At 52.8% G+C, this 2,375-nt stretch overlaps 1 protein-coding gene across 1 annotated transcript in view; it reads left to right on the forward strand.

The window, feature by feature from the left end:
* Window positions 1–2,307: 2,307 nt before the first annotated feature.
* Window positions 2,308–2,375, forward strand: part of ENH_00028070 (hypothetical protein) — a gene marked incomplete at both ends in the record, with an annotated part of 368 nt that continues 300 nt past the window's right edge. Inside the window, one exon of the mRNA XM_013579987.1 lies at window positions 2,308–2,375. This exon is cut by the window's right edge and continues 300 nt beyond it. Within this exon, the coding sequence (XP_013435441.1) occupies window positions 2,308–2,375 (68 nt within the window).

Here is a 2,375-nt window from a genome sequence, read left to right on the forward strand (position 1 = left end):
AGAAATTAAAAAGCCAAAAAAAGAGAAATAATTACCCAGTTTCTTTGCCACATTTATTTATAATCCAATTGTCCATAAAAAGAACTAAAAAGAACAAAAAAATCCAAAAAAAAGACAAAAAAGGACCAAAAATTACCTAATTTGTTTGCCACATCTGTCCACAATCCAGTAGTGGGTATCAAAGGGGGCCTCCGCCCCCGCCCACTGCCTCAGAGCGGCCTTCCAGCTGCTGCTGCTGCTGCTGCTGCTGCTGCTGCTGCTGCTGCTGCTGCTGCTGCTGCTGCGGGCGTTTGCGAAGTGCAGCAGCCGCGCAGCTTTGCACGACTTTTCGTGCAAAGCTTCGAACTGCCCGATTTGCTGCCAACACTTTTCGTTCACTGCGTTGTGCAGCAGCAGCAGCTGCGGGGCCCACTGGGGCCCCACATGCTGCTGCTGCTGCTGCTGCTGCTGCTGCTGCGGGCGTTTGCGAAGTGCAGCAGCCGCGCAGCTTTGCACGACTTTTCGTGCAAAGCTTCGAACTGCCCGATTTGCTGCCAACACTTTTCGTTCACTGCGTTGTGCAGCAGCAGCAGCTGCGGGGCCCACTGGGGCCCCACACTGTGCCCTTTGCGCCCCAAGGCCTGCACGCAGCACCCGCTGGCTAGCTGGCTAGCTAGCTAGCTGGCTAGCTGGCTAGCTGGCTAGCTGGCTGGCTAGCTAGCACTTTTCGTTCACTGCGTTGTGCAGCAGCAGCAGCTGCGGGGCCCACTGGGGCCCCACACTGTGCCCTTTGCGCCCCAAGGCCTGCACGCAGCACCAGCTAGCTAGCTGGCTAGCTGGCTAGCTGGCTAGCTGGATGGCTAGCTGGCTAGCTGGATGGCTAGCTGGCTAGGGAGCTGGCTAGCTGGCTGGCTAGCTGGCTAGCTGGCTAGCTGGCTAGCTGGCTAGCTGGCCAGCTAGCTGGCCAGCTAGCTGGCTAGCTAGCTGGTTAGGGGGCTGGCTAGCTGGCTAGCTGGCTAGCTAGCTGGCTAGCTGGCTGGCTAGCTGGCTGGCTAGCTGGCTAGCTGGCTGGCTAGGGAGCTGGGCGCTCGTGTGTGGCTAGCTCGCGAGGGAACTTGCTAGCTAGCTGGCTGGCTGGCTAGCTGGCTAGCTAGGTTTCTTGATTGCTAAGCATGCAGACGCGTGGCTAGCTAGCTAGGCAGCTAGCCAGCTAGCTAGCTGGCTAGCTAGCTGGCTAGCTAGATGGCTAGCTAGATGGCTAGCTAGCTAGCTAGCTAGCCAGCTGCGCATGCAAAAGCCCAAAGCAGCTTCCTTTAACTGCTCTAAGAGCTTCACTTCCGCGGTTTCGCAGCTCTCCTAAACCCTTTTTCGTGGTTTTGCGGCGGTTTAGGGTTTGCGCAAGGGTTATTATTTATTCTATTTATTTATTTATTTATTTATTTATTTATTTATTTTATTTATTTATTTAATTTATTTATTTAATTTATTTATTTTTATTTATTGCTCTCTAGTTTTCCTTTATTTTTGATTTATGTATTATATGCGCTCCGCTGGTTACCTAAGGCACTCTTCTGCTGCTGCTGCTGCTGCTGCTGCTGCTGCTGCTGCTGCTGCTGCTGCTGCTAGTGCTGCATTTTTAATAGTGCATCTGCTGCTGGTACTTGAGTTCCTGCTGCTGCTGCTGCTGCTGCGGCTCTCCCTGCAAGTGCTACGCTACAACTGCTGCTGCTACTCGTGCTGCTGCTGCTGCTGCTGCTGCTGCTACTCGTGCTGCTGCTGCTGCTGCTGCTGCTGCTACTCGTGCTGCTGCTGCTGCTGCTGCTGAGCTCGCCTGCGTAATTTATTTCGCGGAATGGAGCTGCAGCTGCTGCTGCTGAGAAGCCCTCTGTGCTGCTGCAGGCAGCAAATAAATAAAAAGATTTAAAATTAAAAAAAGTTTTATTATTTTACAAATTAATTTAAATTAAAAATAATAAAATCGAAACAAACGCAGCCAGCAGCAGCAGCAGCAGCTGCTGCTGCAGCAGCAGCTGCCACTGCTGTGGCAGCGGCTCCAGCATGCACAGGGGGGCCCCCAGGGGGCCCCCTGCTATGGGGCCCCCGGCTGCTGCTGCTGCTGCTGCTGCTGCTGCTGCTGTGTGCAGCAGCAAAAGCAAGAATGAGTTTGCTGCAGCAGCAAAAAAGGAAAATAAAAAAGCAAATATGAATAAGCAGCTGCTGCTGGGGGCTGGGGTGTACACGCAGCTGCCCAGTGGCTTGTCTTTGAGTTTTGTTTTCAATTAAAATTAAAATTCGAAAATAAATACCATTAAACAGCATTTGCAGCAGAAGCAGCAGCAGAAACGTCAGCAGCAGCAGCAGCAGCAGCAGCAGCAGCAGCGTCGGCGGCAGCAGCG

This window comes from Eimeria necatrix, genomic scaffold (assembly GCF_000499385.1).
Source record: "Eimeria necatrix Houghton genomic scaffold, Enh_scaff2075, whole genome shotgun sequence".
NCBI lineage: Eukaryota > Apicomplexa > Conoidasida > Eucoccidiorida > Eimeriidae > Eimeria > Eimeria necatrix.